The sequence below is a fragment of the Sturnira hondurensis genome, unplaced genomic scaffold, assembly GCF_014824575.4.
Source record: "Sturnira hondurensis isolate 20B ecotype Veracruz unplaced genomic scaffold, ASM1482457v3 Scaffold0005220, whole genome shotgun sequence".
NCBI classification, from domain to species: Eukaryota; Metazoa; Chordata; class Mammalia; order Chiroptera; family Phyllostomidae; genus Sturnira; species Sturnira hondurensis.
The window spans coordinates 6,958,151-6,976,583 of NW_028077851.1; the positions used below are offsets into that span (position 1 = coordinate 6,958,151).

Sequence of the window (18,433 nt, forward strand, 5' to 3'; positions counted from 1 at the left end):
GAGGCATTCGTTATTTCATCACCTGCAAAATGGAGTAAGTACATCTACCTCATCGGGCATCTGTTAAACACTAAGCAAGATACTAGAAAAGAAAATTCTGAGCATGTACCTGTCACAAACTATTCATCAGCTGAGGACTGAGCCCTCCGAGGAGAGGAGGAAGTGCTGGGCCACTTCCGGTGTGTCTCAGAAGAAATGTTCAGGAGTGTGGTATAATGCTTTTGTTTATTTTTATTTTCTAGCCACAGGACCAAGTCTTCAGGCTGGCCACCTCCCTCTGGAACCTGGGGCTTGAACCAGGTTGCGCCCTATGGATGGGAGATGACGTCGAACCGGGATGGCCGCGACTGCTTCATCAGGTAGGTGGAGCCTCACATACCTGTAAAATCTATGGCTTTTTGGGTGTCTCTGTTTTGACCCTCTACTCAGGAGAACTAATATACAAATATTATGGACTTAGGAGCATTGGGAGGCCATTGCACCATGAAGTTGATTTTTTGTATTTACTGTACATTGTGACATATGATTGCTTCATTCTTGGACAGGTACCTTCTTAGAGGGACAGTTCCCAAGGCAACCCTAGGTACTCATTGTCTGATGCTCACAGGAAAGTGTGGCATGAGGAGAACCACTCAAAAATGCTTTCTAGAAATATTCAAAACTACAAATGTTACTGATTCACTTATAACTAGAAAAGAAAAATCAGCTCAAGAGATTATGTACATAATGGATTGTGTCATAAATTTTTCACACTGACATTGGCTAAGGTTTTGTATTTTGGTGGTGCTTTTTAAAAAAAGTGTGCATATATATATGCAAGTATATATATACTTGCAAGTATATATATATATATATATACATACCAAAAATTTTGCAATTTTAACTCCTTAGTTGTACAATTTAGTGACAGTAAATATTTTCACAGTGTTGTATAGTTATCACCACTACCCATTACCAGAAGTTTTTCATCATTCCCAACAGGAACTTCCTCTTCCCCCTGTTCACAGCTCACTGGTAAGTTTTATTCTACTTTCTGGTATTATGAATCTACCTATTGTAGGTACCTCACCTAAGTTAAATCATACACTATTTTCCTTTTTTTAAAAAAATATTTATTTATTTTTAGAGAGAAAGGAAGGGAAGGGGAATGAGAGGGATAGAAGCATGAATGTGTGGTTGCCTCTCACGTGGCCCACAGTGGGGCCACAGCCTGCAACCCAGGCATGTGTCCTGACCGGGAATCAAACTCCCAACCATTTGGTTGTCAGGTCCACACTCAATCCACTGAGCTACACCAGCCAGGGCTATTTTTCTTTTCTATGATACTTATTTCACTCAGTGTAATGTCCTCAAGGTTCATCCGTGTGTAGCACATATCAAAATTTTATTTCTTTTTTCAGACTGAATAACATTCTATTGTATGGATTTGTACCACATGTGTTTTTCCATCCATCTGGCAATGGATAGTGAGGGTACCTCTACCTTTGGGCTCTTATGCCCAGTGCTTCTGTATATATTGGTGTGCAAGTGTCTGTTTGTGTCCTTGTTTTCCACTGTCTTGGGCATCTAATTGGGATTGCACTTGCTGGATCCTATGGTAATTCTGGGTTTTTCTTTCTAAGGACCCATCAAACTTTTCCACTGTGCTCTGGTATTGTGCAGTTGTATGAGAAGAATGTTTATATAACACTTCTCAAAAGAGTAAGGGTCAGCCCTGCTTTCTTCTCCAGCTTACATGAAATTCTTAATTATGAGAAGTTAGTGACATAGATTTGAAATTCAGAATGACAGTTTGTCCTAGTCTAATATAATTGAGCAGACATTGGTGGCCAAAGGAAAAGCTGTCTTTTGCCCAGGCTGCATTCTTTTACGTACTGATCAGCAAAGATAGGCTCACCAAGAGGTAGGGTATCATTTTTATAAAAATTAAGACATCTGTCAAGAAGACCTGGCTGGTTTCATGGTGGGTTGGAGCATCATCCCGATACTCCAAGGTTGTTGGTTCGATCCCTGGTGAGAGCACATCCAAGTATAAACAAATGATGTATATATATGTGGAACAACAAATTGATTTCTCTATCTCTCTGCCTCCCTATCTCTCTCTCTCTCTGTCTCTCTCAAATAATTAAATAAATAATTTAAAATATATATCTGCCAAAATTGGGGATATCCCTGCACCTCCATTTTTAAGATTGTTGGAAAGTGGCTAGGGGAAAAAGTCCATGAGTGTTGTGGCCAGTTTCCCGGCCTCTGTAGCTCAAATCTCTTCCCTTCCTGGAATTGCTCTGGGGACAATAAAATCCCAGCTTCACAGTCCATTTGGTGGCTCAGGGGGCTTGCCAACTGGATTCCTGTTGGGAAATTCAAGTTGCCCTTAAAATTGACCCACTGCAGGGAGCCTGTAGGAAGTGGCCCTATGGCTCTTCAAGGCTTTCATGAGGCCATGTTCATAGGGAAACTACCATGGAAGTGGCACTTATTAACGAATCTTTCAGAAAGCTTGAAGACATCAAGAAATGCTAATTGTTTTGCTTACACCCTGGATTCTGAATAGTTAATCTCATTTAATTTGCCTAAATCCCTCATATTGCTAGAAAGATATTTTTACATTATATTGTTTCCTGTCTTTTCGAACATGGTCCTGAATTTACGTAATTGACTCACTTAAGGTGTCATAGATGCTTTGAATCAAAACAGTAAAAGTTGCTCTGACTGATGTGGCTTAGGTGGTCTGTTGTCATCCTAAAGCAAAGGGTCCCTGGTCTGATTTTCAGTTAGGGCACGAGCCTGGGTTATAACTTCAGTCCCCAGTTAGGGTGCTGAGTAGAGGCAATGTACTCATGCTTCTCTTTCACTTCGCTGTTTGTCTCCATGTACTTCTGCCTCTCTCTCTTCCCCTGTCTAAATAAATACATAAGTTAATTTTAAAGGGAACATTTCTGCCCCCCAAATCAAAATTTTAAGAAAAGCATACATTATGAATTCATGAAGGTACATCTCAGATTTCTCCAATTACAAAGGGTTTTCCTTTTTCCCTGGTTAGATTTGGGTCCCTGTACCTTCCAGGCTGTTTGATCAACAGATGGGAGTGAGGGCAGCCCTTGGTGGCATTTTCACATTTCCAAGGGCCTAAAGTGAGCTGCTGAAATGTGTAAGAGGAAATTAGCAGATTAACAGTGCCACTTTTCTAAATCTCTAGGGGGTCTGTCCACAGTCCTCAGAGACTCTGTTTTAAGATGTGACGAACTGGAGTGCTTTGGAAAGTGTTTGCCCTGTCCCTGTCACTAATGAGTTTTACAAATAATGAGAGTCATCCTGATTTTTTCCTTACCTACTGAGTAACATCCATTATAAAAAGGTTCTCTAATTACCAGAGTTTCTGGGGAGCCCCGTTTGCAGTATGGAGTATATCTCTAATCGTTCGTTTTAGAAGTTAAATGAACAATTAGAAAATGAAGCCATGGTTAGTAATTAGCACCTTTCTAGTTCTCACTCTTTCACATATTTTCTTTGAAAGAGATGAGATGTGTTCCCTTTTATATTGTAGTAGGTTCTAAATGATAAGCCCTACCAGGGTGTCATTTTTGAAGGAGGCATAACTACTTGCAAGTGCTAGACAAACGTAAGGGAGGGACCAGGCTTCACATGTTCAAAGTTAGAGCCTCAGAGCTAAGTGATGAGGTAATTTTATCATCGTGAGTCTTTTAGAACATGGTTTGAGATAGTTCAAAACGGATTCAAATTTCTTCCTCCCTCTCCCATTCCCAACTGTTGGTTTCTTTTAAGATTTTATTTATTTTTAGAGAGCAGAAGGGAAGGAGAAAGAGAGGGAGAGAAACATCCATATGTGGTTGCCTCTTGCACACCCCCTACCGGGGACCTGGCCTGAAACCTAGGCATGCGCCCTGACTGGGAGTCGAACTGGCAACCCTTTGGTTCACAAGCCAGCACTCAGTCCACTCAGCCACACCAGCCAGGGCCCATTCCCAACTATTTAAAGTAGGACTGAATAACATGTTTTCTGTAAAGAGTTACTAATCCACAGAGTTAACGAAATTTTAATGCCATCATGCATGTATGGATGTACTTTTTAATAATCTTGAATAGTCTGTAGTAGTTTGCAACCTTGACTGCACATTGCAATAGCCTGAGGTGCAGTAAACATCTTGATTCAGGGTGGCTTTGTCTCATTGGACTGCTATACAAAAAACACCTTAGTCTGGGGCCCTGGCTGGTGTAGCTCAGTGGATTGAGCACGGGCCTGCGAACCAGATGATCACGGTTCGATTCCCAGTCAGGGCACATTCCTGGGTTGCAGGCCAGTTCCCAGCAGGGGCCAGTTCCCAGCAGGGGATAGTTCCCAGCAGGGGATGCACAAGAAGCAACCATACATTGATGTTTCTCTTCCTCTCTCTTTCCCTTCCCCTCTAAAGATAAATAAATAAAATATTTTTAAAAAATTAAAAAAAAACACCTTAGTCTGGGGAGATTAAATATAGAAAATTGTTTCTCACAGTTGCGGAGACTGGGAAGTCCAAGATCTGGGTGCCAACTTGGTCCCCCTCTTCATAAGGACTCTTTTTGAGTTGATGACAGCTGTCTTCCTGCTGTATTCTCATATAGGAGAGAGAAGAGAGAGGGATTATCCCATCATGAGGGCTTGCTCCACGTGACCTAATTACCTCCAGGAGGCCCTGACTTCCAATAGCATCACATTGGTCATTAGGGATTTAGGAGAACACAGTCATTCCATAGCACTGGATCTGGGGTAGATCCTCGGAATAGAAAGGTTCAGAATCTTCCGAGGTGATTCTGAGGGACACCTATGGCTGCTGTTTTAATGCACTTTTCTCTACAAGACCTCATTTAATATAATACAGAATAATTATCACAATTTCAAGATGATAAAACTGTGCAAACTGATAAAATGGCTTTCCCAATATTGTACACATGTACCATGTCCCAACCCATTGATTCTTCAAGTATACTAGATCCCCCATTAAGAAAGAACATCTTTTGTTGGTATTCTGAGGAACAGAGAGCATTACTTCGAAGACATGATGGATGCAAAATAAAAAGTAGTCCATTTATTTTTAGGAGAAAGAGCAGAGAGAGGGAAGGGACAGAGACCAATGTAATGAGAGAAAGTGCAAGGTGATGAAAGGGTCATAGGAAAAAAGAGCATCCTAGTTAGAAATGGACAAAAGAGGGGGATGGATGTAAAGAGCAATGAACAGAAACATAGAAAGTTTTCTGAGACGGTTGTTGTAATAACAGGATGAATAAATAGTTCTTTGTGGGTGAAGGTGTGAATGCTTTTCAATACATGATTGTCAATATAAAGATATTGATGGAGATGTGGATCTAGATAGACAGGAAGAAATGAGTACAGATTATAGATATAGATGACATAGACATAGATACACATGTGTGACCATACATACAACTGGGTGTGCCCAGGAAGGTGTTGGTTTGTGGGTATTGTTCTGACATGATTACGGGTAGTGGCACCTCCATTTGCTATTATAGTGCTCTGCTTTGCATAATACAAAATAACATGACTAAGTATCATACTACCAAAGATTGGGGAATTCTTGCAAGATGGAAGATTTTATTTAATCTTAATAGCTGTCTTTTAAGGCAGTTAAGGTATATTGCGGAATATCCTTTTTTGCAGAAAGAGCTAAAATTCAGAAGCATCAGATTCTCCACATCCTTAGGCTAGTCAGGCCAGTATTTATACCACATCTTCAGACACTAAGCCTCTGAAGTGGAGTTTAATCCATACTAAGCCTCCTCTTATTTTCTAGGAATCTCCACCCCTAGACTTAGCCAGTCTCATCAATGTGTTCTCAGCTCTGCTCACCCCCACCTGCCCCTGCCAGAGCCTTCTCATACAGCAGCCTTAGCAACGGCCTGATCAGCTTGGTTGTCTGGTTCTGCACTTCTTTCAAAAGCTCTCCTTGCTCACACCCAACATTTATTGGGCACCCCAAATGCTCAAGATCCATTTATGAGTAAGATGAGTGCTTACTTCCAGGACCTTAGAGTGTAGAGGAGGTAATAAGGAAAATAATAGCATGTGCTTTAAAAACAATAGAAGCCCCCAAGGAGGAATTCATGAAATCTCTCAGGAGTAGGGGTGATGGTTGGGCAAGGATGCAGGCCGTAGCCATGGGCCTCACTATTGAGAGACCAACCATCATTCTCGATTAAGCAATGTCACTTTCAGTCTCCTTAGCAATGCACAACATGTGTAATAATCAGAGAATAGGGAGCATGGTGTCTTATTATTTACTGTATGTTTCCGTGTGTAATTTGTGTCCATGTTCCTGGCCCACACGGTCAGAAAAAAATGTTTCATTTTATTTTTAAATTCAATTATTTATACATATATTTTTGATATTTTTGGTATTATAAAGGAATGGAAGCATTTAATTATGTTGTATTTAAAATACAAAATATTATATTTTCATTATATTATGGTACAAGAAATTCTATATAGCAATCAATTACAAAATACGAGAATAGATACAAGGTAAAAAATTTTTTAAAGAATTTAAAACACTTATATAGATAAGGAATTAGTATTACAAATGTCTAATGCCCATCCTTGTTTTTTCCTCAAAATTTTAGGGCAAAAAAGCATGCATTATACACAGTAAAATATATTATATTTCAGTTTTGAGTTAAATGAAAGAAGAGCATGCTTATTTGTGTGTTCATGGGGGTAGGAAGAGTGAACACAAAAATACACTTTGTTAATTTGGGGTGTTGGTTTTTGTAGATTAAAGGAAAATTAAAGAAGAAAATAAACATTAAAACACTAGCTAGTAAGATTGATTAATAAGAGGCAATGTGCAGCGTAGGTTAAGCAATTGCATAGGGGCAGACTGGAGGGTCATTTCCAAACTGCATGCCCTGATTTTCCACGTTCAAAGTTTTATACTTTAATTTTTTTATCGTGCTTTTTTTCTGACCACTTTTACTCTGTCAGTCAACAAAAGTAGCTGTGTGTACATATTGGACAAGACCCACTATCCTATCAGATTACCAGCAGTTCCCGTGGTGCACAATTAAGCAGGGTCACTACTTTGTGATGCGGAGGAATTCAGTTCTGAAAACTGAAGAGTGGCGATTAGTAATGAGATATGGGAACTTCCATTTTGTTCTCCAGTATGCATTTAGCCTAACTTGGGAGAAGTTAGCTAGTCCGCCCTGCTCTAGTCAATTGTGTGCTTAATGTGAAACGTATTCTTGGTTCATCTATCTCAAGAAAAGAATTATCCAGAAAGATCCAGGCAGTTTGTGCGCCTCTCTCCCCTTTGTATTATTCACTGCAGAAGCAAGTCAAGTCAGTGTGACTGGATTCTGTCACCATAGAAATTAGAAGTGGCAAGGCTTTACCTCATCATTACGCATGAGCCTCAGAGCATTCCCTGTAGGCTCCACCTAGTCTAATTCAAATATCCCAAAGAGGGGAGAATGTTGATCATCCTCCAACATTATTTGGTATTTCTAAGGTTCTTGTCCTATATTTTCCTTGATTTTTACCCCAAAATTAATTTCATAAGAAATCTTAATGGTATTCTGTAGAAGATTCCCTGAATGTGTTACTCTGTTGTGGTTGTACCCCCTACTCTGTGATATTTTTGTATTTGAAACAATACAATTTCCTGATTTACCAAGCCCACATTTTTAAAAGATTTTATTTACTTTTAGACAAAGGAGAAGCATTGGAGAAAGAGAGGGAGAAAAATATCACTGTGTGGTTACCTTTCATGCACCCCCTACTGGGGTTCTGGCTGGCCACCCAGGCATGTGCCCTGACTGGGAATTGAACTAGCGACCCTTTCGTTAAAGGCCTGTGTTCAATCCACTGAGCTCCACCAGGCAGGGCTCAAGCCTGCATTTTTAATACACATTCAACAGGGGACCAATGAATTTGAGACATCTCACAAGCTGTTACCCTTTGTGGTAATGAAATGCAGAAGAGCTTTGTGGAAATTAACAGTTTTGTCAATAAGGGAAATAAGAGAGATCTATTCGAGGTAGGTGGCTCTTTTATTTTATGCCATTCTAAATATCCAGACCAAACAACTGGCCGTGTATATCTATATCTATATCTATCTATCTATATCTATTAGAACTGGCATTATATTAGAGAAGACGCAGTTTACTTCACTTTTGTGGTTTTGGAAAGAACTCTTAAATATATCGCTTCCAAGTGTACACATCAAATTCTTCATAAAGTGCAAATAATTGCCTAATGGCAAGAGCAAATGCCATTTGCTTAATGAGTTCCTTAGGATCTGCACATCCAGTCAAAGGGAGGAAGGTTTATTATAATTTTGGAAATGGAGGAACAAACTAAGTGTGATAGCGTCATTACATGAAATGAGAGGTAATTAGGTCGTGTCAGTGTGAGAGCTCCCAAGCTGAATGTTAGAGTCTGTGTATCTCCTTCATTGGAGCAGATTGGTTTTCCTTTGAATGCAACAAAGCTCCTATCTGCCAAGTTAGTCATCCCTGTTCCTAGCTGAAAGGTAAGTGTGCAGAGTTGATGGAAGGACTTTTAACAGGAAGGCTTTGAAATGACAGTGTCACTTGAAATTCAACTCAGTATGTGACTCACAGAGTGTTGTGCTGGCCAGATTCTCACATATCACAGCTCTTTCATTTTCCTTGTTCTTGAAACTTTTCTGGTTTTCTTAATCTGTCCATCACCCTAGGACAAGTCCCTGGAATGCTTGACTTATTTTTGTCTGGAAGACCCAAGTCTCTGAAGGCACGGTGATTATCTTTGGTTCCTTGGGCCACTTGATGGCAGGGTTGGGACATGCACATTCAGGTGGAACTGGAGACAGCAGGTTCTCTGGTACCCAGAATGGCTCTCTCTTCTCCTGAGCTTTTATGTAGCCCCTAGGGCCAGCTATGAAGTGGGTCAGAGAGGCCATTCAGAATCACAGGGACAGCCAACCTGTGCCAAGGAGCGGCACCTGGATGACCAGGTTTCCATCACAGACTGTAATTGAAATGCTAGCTTGGGGCTGCTTACCACCCCTTGATTCTTTTGAGCGGCCCTTGGATCTCTTCTTTCTGGATAGAGCCAACCCTTGCAGAGAGCAATTTTGATGTCATCGCCCAAAGCTCGGGCACAGGCAGGAAATTCTGGTCTGTGCCAAATGCCACATGTGGGGCGAGGGCGTTGCTGCCAAGTAAATTGGCTGAACTTAAGAGGACATGCAGTCACCTTTGTGGCAGGTGTCTTTTCATTATTGCCTGCGCTGCTGCCTAAGAGCAGAGGAGGGTTGGTGACAGAGCGCTTTACTGTAGTCCACCAGGGGGTGGGAAATAGCAGTTTCCTGCCAAGCCCTTGTCCTCTAGCTCCTCTCAAAGCTCCAGTAAAACCTTGTTAGCCAATTTCTGAGCAAGAGCCTCTTCAATTGCTAGGATGATGAGAGATGGCTGCGCTTTCTGTGCCAGCGGACACTGATCATCCCGATTTCAGCGAAGCCATGTAACGTTGTTATTCCATGAAGTGTGCCACTCAGCTGCTGCAGGAGCACTGGTTTGGAGATAGCAGTTGAAATTGGAAAGGCTGCGGGCTACACTCAGAGCAGGCTGTTTCGATCTTAAAGGATGCTGCCATGTCTGCAAGGCTACCTGCATAAGTTGTGGGCCCCATTGCTCAGTGAAAATGCAAGCCCCCTGTTCTAAATCCAGATAAAGGTATTGATAAAGTTACTAAAATGAAGTGTCCATCTATGTTCATTGATGCCAATTCAATGCGAACAGGAATCCTTAATCTGGGGTGTAGTGGAGAAGGAAATTTTGTTCTGTGCAAAATGGCTCGGTTTTGTTATACCATGACTGAGAAAATGGCATAGCTGGGAGTTGGTCCTTGGGCCCGGCGTCTATGTGGCTATAGAGCTCTGCTCTGAGCCTCTTGGATAAGATATCTTCCATGTTTCAGCTTGGCCAGGGAGACACAGTCTTCAGTCTTTGGTGGAAAGGGAAAGTGTGCCCTCTGAGCCAGAGGGGAGCTAGCTTATATGAACTGGAGTCCTTCTCCCTGGTCCCTGATTGGTGCATCCTCATGTAAATGAGGACTCTATATCCTTGGAGTTTGATTGGTCAGAGAGGCTCTGTTCTGATTGGTAAGAATATAGAACCACTCTGGTTGTTTGGACCTGCACAACACTGATTGGATAGGAAAATCGACAGTGCTAGTTGTTGAAATAAGATTCCAGGAACTCCTTTATAAGGACAGGCTCTGATGGTAGGAACACTGTGCAGGCAGGCAGTTCAGTGCAGGCATGTCCCTGAAGTGCAGTGTGTGTGAGAGGACTCTCTGCAAATATGGCCACTAGGCTCAGTTCATTTTTGAATTTCAGCCCCATCAGTCTGGAATACCCCTTTGTAGTTGGTGTCTTCTTTCTCAGGGTTCACACACCTTTCTGCTATTTGATGCCATTCTAAGTTAGGAAAAAGTACACTTTTCTTTATCATTTAATTTTGTTTTAGAGAGGAGAAGGGAGGGAGAAGGAGAGGGAAGGAAACATCATTGTGTGGTTGCCTCTGGAACACCCCCTCCTGGGGCCCTGGCCCTCAACCCAGGCACGTGCCCTGACTGGGAGTCCAACCACTGACCTTCCGGTTCGCGGGCCAGCACTCAATCCACTGAGCCACACCAACCGGAGCAGAAAAACTGTCATTTTAAACACATAGCATGAATTCTACTGACCATCCATATATCATGCAATGTGAGTTTTAGGTGCAAATATGAGAGCATTAACTCATATGAGGGAGAAATCACTGAAATTACACAATGGTAATTAATAGCTCATACATATGTTAAGTACTTCTTTCAAATCAGGGAAGTATAAATGCCGCATAAAACAAATGCAGTATTTTTCAGTTTACTTCTGCAACTCAACCAACATCCCCTACCTTTGGCTTGCTGATAAGTGAAGATGAACTGACTTCAAATGGAGCTGAGGGTTGCCATGACTTTCTCCTTTCTTCTCTCTCAGCCCTTTAAGTGTGCCTGGGTGGCCACTCAGGGAAGTAACACAAGAAAGAAAGAGTGTGGCAGGATTCCTCCATCATTCATGTTTCTTAGAAGGCCTCATCTTTTCAACACTAATTACACCTCAACCCTCTCCTCCATCCTTATCTCTTGAATTTTTAAAAATTATTTCTCATGTTTCTTCTGTCTACAGTCCTATTTATCCAATGGGAAAGATTGCCTCTCACTGTGGATTCTCTCAGTAATCAATCTCTTCACCCTCTTAGGGAGGGGCTTTCTCCCCAAAAGATAGACCCTCTTCACCTGACCTATAGCCCTTAATTCTCTGGGATAGGTCAGTACAGTTTTCCTATAGCATGTCACCTCATGAATACTTTAGGATGTGGAGATTACGTGAACTCTATTGCAATTTAACCCAATGCAATGCTTCCATTGTAGAATGAAAGCGGCCATAAGAAATACATAAATAGTTGGACATGGTTATATTTTGATAACATTTTATCAAATACACTGGAGGCCAGATTTGGCCCACACGTTTGCCACACCTTGCTCTAGCCTTTACTGGTGTGACTCAGTTGGTTGGGCATCATCCCACAATGCAAAAGGTTAGTGGTTTGATCCTCAGTCTAGGAACATTCCTGGGTTGCAGGTTTGGTCCACAATCATGGTGCCTACAAGGGGCAGCTGGTCAACATTTCTCTCTCACATCGATGGTTCTGTCCCTTTCTTTCACCATCCCTTACCCTCTCTGTCTTAAAATAAATAAATAAATAAATAAATAAATAAGAAAGTAAATAGATTTTCTAAACCTACTCTTGAATTAGAAGCTGCCATTTCTTGTGCATATGAAAGAAGCCTGGGCCAACATCGGTGACATGACATTTCTGGGCTCGCACTGTGAGCCATGCAGAGAGCGGAACCTGGACCCCCAAGTCCTATTGCTTCCCATTTGTTGTCAAAAAGCTCTATGCTGTATCTACAGTCAGGAAGCAGTTCTTTCACAGCTTGGCCATCCATGGCCTACATCTAAAGGGAATTCTAGAAATAACATCATCAAAATCCACCAGAGACGTGGAACTTTTAATATGAGAGTGTCATGACCGCCCCCCTTTCTTCTGATGCTGCTGCTAATGACAGGATATGTAACTGCTCCCTACCTCTCACCGGGCCCTCCATGGTAGGAGGTGGAGGGACAGGAAATGATAGCTTCATAAAGCCCAGTCACAATGGGATGCCTAATGCATTAAGCAAATAATTATTACAGAGGTGAAAATTACATAGCAACATGTTGTTACTAATGGTCTACAGAGAAACAGCCTCATTGTACTTTCAAAAAGTTAATTGTCCATAGTGCTTTGAAGAAATTGTGCTCATTACCGTTGTAGAAATTTATAAAGCTTGCGAATAAAAGTCCCCAATTCATGTGCGGCGATGTTCTCTATTAGGCTGTTATGCTAGAAGACCGTCCTCCTCGCTTTGCTTCAAACACGCTGGCAACACGCTGGCGTTGCCTTGTTATGTCTTCTTGGCTGGTTTTTCTCCTTTAGCTCAGCATTTAAACTTCAGTGAAGAAGGAACTACTACCCTTTGCAACATCATGGATGGAACTGGAAAGCATTATGCTGAGCGAAATAAGCCAGGTGGTGAAAGACAAATACCATATGATCTCACCGTTAACAGGAATCTAAACAACAAAACAAACAAGCAAGCAAAATATGACCAATGACACTCAAATACGGAACAGGCTGACAGAGTCCAGAGGGGAGAGGGGAGAGAATCATAGGGGAAAAGGGGATGGATTCAATTGAACAAGTATAAAGGACACATGGACAATAACTAAGGGTGGGGGGGCGGAAATGGGAGGGAGGTGGGGACCACTGGGCGGGGGTGGGCAGGGCTGGGAATATAAGACAGAAAACTGTACTTGAACAAGAATTAAATAAAAAATAATAAAAAAATTAAAAAGAATGAGATGAAATTCAAACTTCAAAAATAAAAATAAATAAACTTCGGTTTCCCACATCAGGAAGCATATATTTCTAGTTAGAATCCTCAACAACGAAACAGGGCTCATGCATTGAAATACAGTGATACCATTCAGCTTAGATCCGAACATTGCCGGCACCCAGTGACGTTCTAATATAGGAAATGAAGGACATCAGCGTGCATTGCTTTATGCTGTGCAGAATATTGGCGGGGCAATAGCCGGCCATTAGTATATATTTTCTCAGTAAATACACAGTTATATGTATATATGAGTAGGTGGATGGGAGGATGACTCAATGGAGGAATAGACTTTTTCTGAAGCATTATATTCAGTAGGTGCTTAATGTTTATGCTGGTACATAAGTCAGTAAGTGAAAATTACCTCTCCTTAGTTTGCTGCTGTAGAAATTGCACTATAAATAAATAAATATAGTGAATAGATAGATAGATAGATAAATCACCACATAGATAAATCCTGTATCTTCTAATAAGACTTTGAAACTGCATCAGTGCCTTATCACTGCTTCGTGTACTGTGTGGTTGTTGATAGTATATCCAAAATTCAGGATGTAATGAAGGTACCTTTCTAGGCTAATGTGATTGCAGTGTATCCCACCCACAAGTGGCATAGAATCCTCATGCTCAAAAATTAGTGAGTTGGATCCTCAAGGTCAGATCTCAGCTCTTCTAGCATCCCCTGTGGAATGATGGGTAAATCATGTGGACACCATGGTCCTCATTCATCTCATTGGAAAATAATGGGTTTGCACTAGGAAAATGTATCGGTTGGCTATTTTTGTAGGTTACAAGCAACAGAACATTGTTAACCAATGTAGCTTAAGCAATAAAAACATTTTCTTTCCTTTTATGTATAAAAAATAATTGTTAAAACTGATAAGTAAAGGGGCCTAAGCATAAATGACAACTAAATATGATGTAATGTCCTAGATGACTTTCTGGAACAGATACAGGACATCAGGTAACATCTCAGGATAGTTGGGTAAGAAATGGACTTTAGCTCCTGATAAGTATCAAAAGTGGTTCATTAATTATGACAGATGCGCCATGCTAATGTGAAATGTTAACAGTAGGGGGTACAGGAACTCTCTGTACTCTTTATAGTTTTTTGTAATTCTGAAAGTGGCCTAACATAAGCATTTCAAGTAAAAGATACAATGAGCAAACTGACATCAGCAAGGTTGTGATCTAGGATGCTTCAGACCCTCACTCTCCCACAAAGAAACTAAGTTAATACCTGGACCAATATGCCTTTGTGAAAATTCTAGCACTGGGTCAATTGATTGCAGCACCCAGACCAATGTAAAAGCAAGAAGAAATTCCCACAACAGGGGTAGAAAGAGTCTCATTGTTTTATGTCTGTTCATGCTTCTCTTCATTATGTGACCGAGCTTGGCACAACCAGGAGGAAACCTTCCACGCTGGGGACTTTTCCTCATGTCAGAAATAAAAGAGTGGACCACGCATCCAGTGCTCTGTCCAGTCTGAGAAGTGCGTGTCTGTGTTATCAGAATTGGAGCTGTGACAGAGCTGGTGGCCTTATTTAAAACCTGCTTAAAACAGATGGGATCACCGTGGCATCTTCCAGCTGCAGTTCCCCAATCAGATTCCTGGGTGGACAAGAGATTGTGGTTTTGTGAACAGAAGGAACAAGCTGCTTGGTGAATTAATTTATTTATTTTAAACTACACTTTTTAATTTTATTTACTTATTCTTAGAGGGCAAGGAAGGAAAAAGGAGAGGGAGAGAAGTATTGATATGTGAGAGAAACATTGATAGGTTGTCCTTTGCATGTGCCCCCACTGACCTGGGATTAGGGAGGTCCAGAAGCCACGCATGTTCTGTGACCAGGAATTGAACTGGCGACCTTTCCCCTTTCGGATCTATGCACAGGCAACTGAGTCACTGGAATCTGAGCTGCTTAGTGAATTTCAAAGGAGTAAAAACATGCACAAGCATGGAGAAGGAATTTCCTTGGGAAAGGTAGGAGAGGTCCTAGGATCTCTTAATGAGATTGCTCATAGGAGATTGCTCTCCTACTGTTTGTTCACTTTTAGCAGTGCCTTTTTTCTATATTCAATATTCCATTGATTAGAACCATCTCCTGAGAGATGTACATCTTTTTTTAAAAGATTTTATTATTTTATTTTTAGAGAGGGGAAAAAATGGGGAAGAGAAACATCAATGTGTGGTTGCCTCCTGCACACTCTCTATTGGGGACGTGGCCTGCAACCCAGGCATGTGCCCTGAGTGGGAATTGAACCAGTCACCCTTTGGTTTTCAGTCCAGCATTCAGTCCACTGACCCACACCAGCCAGCGCTGATCTATTTCTTAATGCTTTTATTTTGCAGCCATTGCCCAGAATGCCATTATGTATATGATAGTAGTAAGTTTTCACAATGTAGGTTCAATGATCTGCAGGATAAGAGGGCAAGCCCAAAAAGAAGGATGGGAAGTAGAGTTGAACAATGAGGAGCGGATGATGGAACAACGGAAGGAAAACTAAATTCCTTTTCAAGAGGGTTTAGCTGGTTCTCAAGAAGAAGATTGAAAAAGAAAACAGGCTTGAGAGAAAGTTAAAATACTTGGAATAGCGTGGTTCTGTAGGAGGAGAATGATCTGTTTTTAAACTAAAATGGGCAACTGTGGAATGATTTAGAGAAGTGGATTTTGGCTGCCTTTGAATTGTAGTCCAAATACATTTAGCACGTGTAATAATTTTTTGTTCACTGTTTGTTCGTGACTGCCTACTTTGAAACAAAATACTCTAAGCCTGAGTAGCCAGTGATTTCTGCAAGTTTGGGGGTGTGTCCCCCACTGACCTATCAGTGAGAACTCTGGGACTAATTCTGAGAATGCTGGGCCACAGGGTATGCGTGTGGATGGTGAGTGTCAGGACAATGAGGCAAAATACATAAGGGACCCACTTTGGGCTACTGTGGCCCATCCTGTGGCATATTTGCACTAAGTTTCAAGTGTTTCAGAGCCGTGCAAGAGGGCTGTTAGACAAGGCCCCTGCACAACCACTGGCAATGGCCTATCTCTGAGGTGGTTCATGGTCAAAGACAACTGATTTGGTGGCAATGCACTTGAATAGCTGTGCCCCAGATAAAATCTCAAAGAGGGTCAAAGGGCCATTTAGGGGACTAGGATATGTAGGACCTGGCCAAATTCATCGGGATTGACACCAATCCATGGATCAAAATACTCATTTGTCTAGCTCTTCACAAAACTAAATTGCCCCAATACTGACCAATGAAAATTGCAAACTGTATAATTTGATAGAACTTGCTTTAGTAGTAATATTTCCTAATTAGTAGTGTGTCATTGCCTCCTTTTCATGTGCTCTTGGGCCACCATCATGGGGCTCGTGCCCAGGAGGGTTACACTGGCCCTCCGTCTGGGTGCTTCCCCAAGGCTTTTCCTGTGTTCTGTAAGGACTTTGCTGTTTTTTTCTTTTTCTCTCTTTTATTTTATAAATTGGAGAACTACTTTGTGGAAAACTGCTAATAAAGCTTTGGGCTTTGAACAAATCTTCAAATAGCAGCCCCTTCCTAAAATACCTTCTTGCTTGGTCAATTTTATTTTTATTTTTTTAAGATTTTTTTTTTCAAAAGAGGAAGACAGAAGATAGGGAGAAAAACATTGATATTTGAGAGGTATATCCATTGGTTGCCCCTTACTCACCCCTTACTAGGGACCTGGCCCACAATCCAGGCACGTGTCCTCATTGGAAATCGAGCCAGCAACCTTTTGGTTCACAGGCCAGCGTTCAACCCACTGAGCCACATCAGCCAGGGCTCCTTTTAATATTAGGTTTAAAGGCTGCTGATAACTATGAAACACATTGACAGGCCTCATGGGCTCTCATGAAATAAACAACCCTTAGATTTAGTGCTCAGGGTGTGTTGATGTATACTTTCCTGATACCTGTTGCTTTTCAGGATGTAGGGTTTCATGTATCGCAGTGCGGGGATCAGGTGTATTACAGGGTCCCATGGAGAAACAGGACTAATAGAATAGAAGACAGGTGTATAGAGATTTATTATAACGTATTGGCCCAAAGCAAATCAACAGAGATTGGAGAGTGCCTTGAGATAGGCAGGAATGGAAACACAGCATGCCAGAACTTGTGTGATGCAGCGAGCACGGTTCTAAGAGGGCAGTACCTATATATTAAGTAAACATTCAATAAATAAGTGAATAATAGGTTTGAAGTGGACAACCTAACTTTGTACCATGATGAACTAGAAGAAGAACAATGTTCTGGACCAAAGCTGGCAGAGGAAGGGAAATAATAAAAGGTATAGCAGAGAGAGAAATGAAATGAGACTAGAGCGACAATAGAGAGGATTGATGAAGCTTGAAGTTGGTGTTTGAAATGATAGGTAGAATGGGATGTACCTTTAAGTAGGCTAGCAAATAAAAAATAATAATAAAATTGTAAGTGGAAGATGGGAAATTGCAGGTGATGTCACAGTTGCAGAGGATTCCAAAAGTTTACTGTCAACATTCATAGGGCAAAATATTGGATGACTGTGAAGAGGTACATGGATTCCTGTTGAGAGAGGAAGTTGTGAGGAAAAGACCAGTCCTGAGTAGGAAAGCCCAGGGCCAGATGGTTTCTTGGGTGAATTCTACCAAACGTTTGAAGAAGTAATGTTAATACTTTCCAAATTCTTCCCAAAAATTGTAATGGAGGGAACACTTTTAAACTTATTTAACAACAAGGGTACTATAAGGAAAGAAAATTATAGGCCAATATCCCTGAAGAACATAGATGCAAAAATCTTTAACAAAAACTGGTAAATCTTATTCAACATTACATCAGGCAACAAAATCTATATGTAATAGTCACTAGCATTTCTAGCCACTAAGATTGAACTTTCTGGAAAAAAAATTTAAAGTCATAGTTAAGGAAATTAAAAAGATCAGACATTGTGAAAGATCATTCCTTTCCTAGTTAAGGAAATTAAAAGATCAGACATTGTGGATCTAACAATAGTTCAATATATAAAAATCAATAAATGTGAAACTAAAGACACTGAAATCAAGAAAACAGTGTCCAGAGGGGAGAAGGGAGGAAATTTCAGGGGGAAAAGGGAAGGATTTACAGGAACAAGTATAAAGGACACATGGAAAAAACTAGGGGGCCTGGGATGGGAGTAAAAGACAGAAAACTGTACTTGAACAATAATTAAAATAAAAGATAAAATAATCATTAAATGTGATACCCCACACTTACACAATCAACAACAAAAATCATATCATCTCAACAGATGGAGGAAAAAAATTGACATTTTAAACAGCCTTTGTGATAAAAACACTCAACAAATTAAGTATGAAAACTATATCTCAGTATAATACAGCTTATATGAGAAACCCGTAGTTAACCT

At 40.9% G+C, this 18,433-nt stretch overlaps 1 protein-coding gene across 1 annotated transcript in view; it reads left to right on the forward strand.

The window, feature by feature from the left end:
* The first annotated feature begins 243 nt into the window (after positions 1–243).
* FRMPD4 (FERM and PDZ domain containing 4) overlaps positions 244–18,433 on the forward strand; it is a 161,786-nt gene continuing 143,596 nt past the window's right edge. Inside the window, exon 1 of the mRNA XM_037046296.1 lies at positions 244–359. Coding sequence (XP_036902191.1) covers positions 322–359 — 38 coding nt within the window. The 5' untranslated portion in view covers positions 244–321. The remainder of the gene's footprint in view (positions 360–18,433) is intronic.